Genomic DNA, 2,283 nt, shown 5'->3' with positions numbered 1-2,283 from the left:
AATCTTTGACGGGGCCTTGATGGCTGTGCACGTGTGTCAGTCTGGGAAAGCAGTGACTGAAATTGTGTGACAGTCACAGCCAAACCCAAGGTAAATACTACTACTACTACTACTACTACTACTACTACTACTACTAATAATAATAATAATAATAATAATAACAACTCTAAGCAAGCTTAAGTCAAATGACCAAAAGTTTAGGTGGAGAATCACACTACCTGTGTTCCAATCTAGTAAGTATCTGATATCTGATTTGGAGGAATTACCCATCTTCTGGTTTCTGCAGCCATAAAAAGGTAACAATAATAATGATAATAACCTGCTTTATAGGGCTGCTATGAAATTTCCGGCTCCACTGATGTAATTATTGCATCATCATCACCTTCGTACTATATGACTCAAGAAAGAAAGGCTATATTGTAATGGAGAATAAAATGCCGTTTACTCTCAATTTTAAGACCCCCTGCTGTCAGTTATCCAGCTGGCACAATGAGGCCACGCCTCGGTTTATCCAGTGTTTCTGGGGCATGTCTGTCGGAAGTTCAATGGACAGGACGTAGTTAGTAGAGTGGCCGGTGGTCGAGAGGGTCCCTCTCCGGGCACTGGTCTTATACACTGGACACACATAAATGTCCTGATGCAGGAACGAGGCACTATCCCCGGGCTTCAGCCAAATGATGGGTAAGGGGTCATAGAGGATTTTGGGGAGAGATTCTCCAATCTGCATCGTTTTCCTGTCCCAACGGGCACCTTCGAGGAAAAGCCCTTTGATGTAGGCCCCATCTTCTGGGCTATTCTCCATAGCTGTTTCTTGTGTGGTTACCTGAAAGAATGGCAAGCTGTGAGTCTCATAACCACCTACTAGTTTCCTTACACGTGGTAATAATAAGAACTGCCTAGCTGCCAGGTCCAGCTCTACCAAGAACTGGGGCATCTGTGATGAATCTTATCAGCTGTGAGCCAAGTCTGGTTCCTAGGCAGCTTCCTGCTGTTCTATATGGTGGGCACAGAGAATGCAATAAAGTTAGGAGTCAGGAGGCCACTCCTGTTTACTTCGTGACCTTACACAATTGCTTCTCCCTTTTGGAACCTAAATATAGAAAATACATGGTTAGATTCTGAATCAGGGGCAAGTTGATAAATCAGTTCTGGGGTGAAAGGTGAAGTGGAGGAATAAATTTTCCATGTACTTTTTAAAAAACTAGTTTCTGTGCTTTAAAGCCTTGTCCCGACTGAGAACCAGCTCCTAGAATAGCTGAACATGCAAAGGGCTGGCTCTGAGGAGTCGGTGTGCTGGGTCACATGTCAGCCATGCCTCAGAGGGGTTGCTACATTGGGCTGGCCTGTGAGCATGTCTGTGAGGGACTCTATTGTCTTCATAGCGGTGGGAAGGCCACTGAACGCATGCAGCACCGTTTCATGGGCTGGGTCCTGGACTGTAGAGAAAGCTTCAAACTCAGAGGTCCTCCTGCCTCTGCCTCCCAAGTGTTGGGAGTAGTTTGAGGTCAGCCTGGTCTACAGAGTGAGTTCCAGGACAGCCAGGTATACACAGAGAAACCCTGTTTGGGGGCAGGGGGAAGAGCAGTGGAGAATCTGAGTACTAGCAAGAAGGCCAGGATCCACGTGTTTCTCTCTGCCCTTGACTGTAGGTGCGCTGCTATCAGAGGTGCTTAACCTGTGGGTTTCCACCCCTTTGGAGGGCCAAACATCCCTTTCACAGGGGTCACCCAAGACCATCAGAAAACACAAATATTTACATTATGATTCATAACTAGCAAAATTGCGGTCTAAGGTAGCAACAAAAATAATTCTATGGTTGGGGTTCACCACAACCTGAGGAACTGTGTTAGAGCATCGCAGCATTAGGAAGCTTGAGCGCCACTGTCTTTAAGTTCCTGCCTTGACTTCCTCCAGGAATGCACTAGAACTTGGAACTGTGAGCCAATCAACCCTTCTTCGGCAAAGCCTGCCTTGCTTGGGGTGTTTTGTCACAGGACAGCAGTGACAGAGAGGTGATTCCTGGGAGTCCTCCCTGTAGAGCAGAAAGTGGTCCAAGGACAGTAGGGAGTAATGGAGATCATAATGGACCAGAGGTTCACAAGCTCCATCTGTCATCATTCTAAATCCAACTGTAATAGTTTTTGTTGTGAATGGAATGCCTTTTCCATTTCTAGGGACTATCTAAGGACATTAGCATTCTTTCAAGTGAGGATGCTGAACTGGCGGGGGAGACTTTCATTTTCTTGATATGATGATGACAGAATTTTCCTTTGGAAAGATGAG

At 45.9% G+C, this 2,283-nt stretch overlaps 1 protein-coding gene across 1 annotated transcript in view; it reads right to left on the bottom strand.

Moving 5' to 3' along the window:
- Nucleotides 1–329: 329 nt before the first annotated feature.
- Nucleotides 330–2,283, bottom strand: part of Dnah3 (dynein axonemal heavy chain 3) — a 162,490-nt gene continuing 160,536 nt past the window's right edge. Inside the window, exon 61 of the mRNA XM_026781152.1 lies at nucleotides 330–823. Within this exon, the coding sequence (XP_026636953.1) occupies nucleotides 470–823 (354 nt within the window). The 3' untranslated portion in view covers nucleotides 330–469. The remainder of the gene's footprint in view (nucleotides 824–2,283) is intronic.

The sequence above is a fragment of the Microtus ochrogaster genome, chromosome 8, assembly GCF_000317375.1.
Source record: "Microtus ochrogaster isolate Prairie Vole_2 chromosome 8, MicOch1.0, whole genome shotgun sequence".
NCBI lineage: Eukaryota > Metazoa > Chordata > Mammalia > Rodentia > Cricetidae > Microtus > Microtus ochrogaster.
This window is presented reverse-complemented; position numbering and strand designations above follow the sequence as displayed.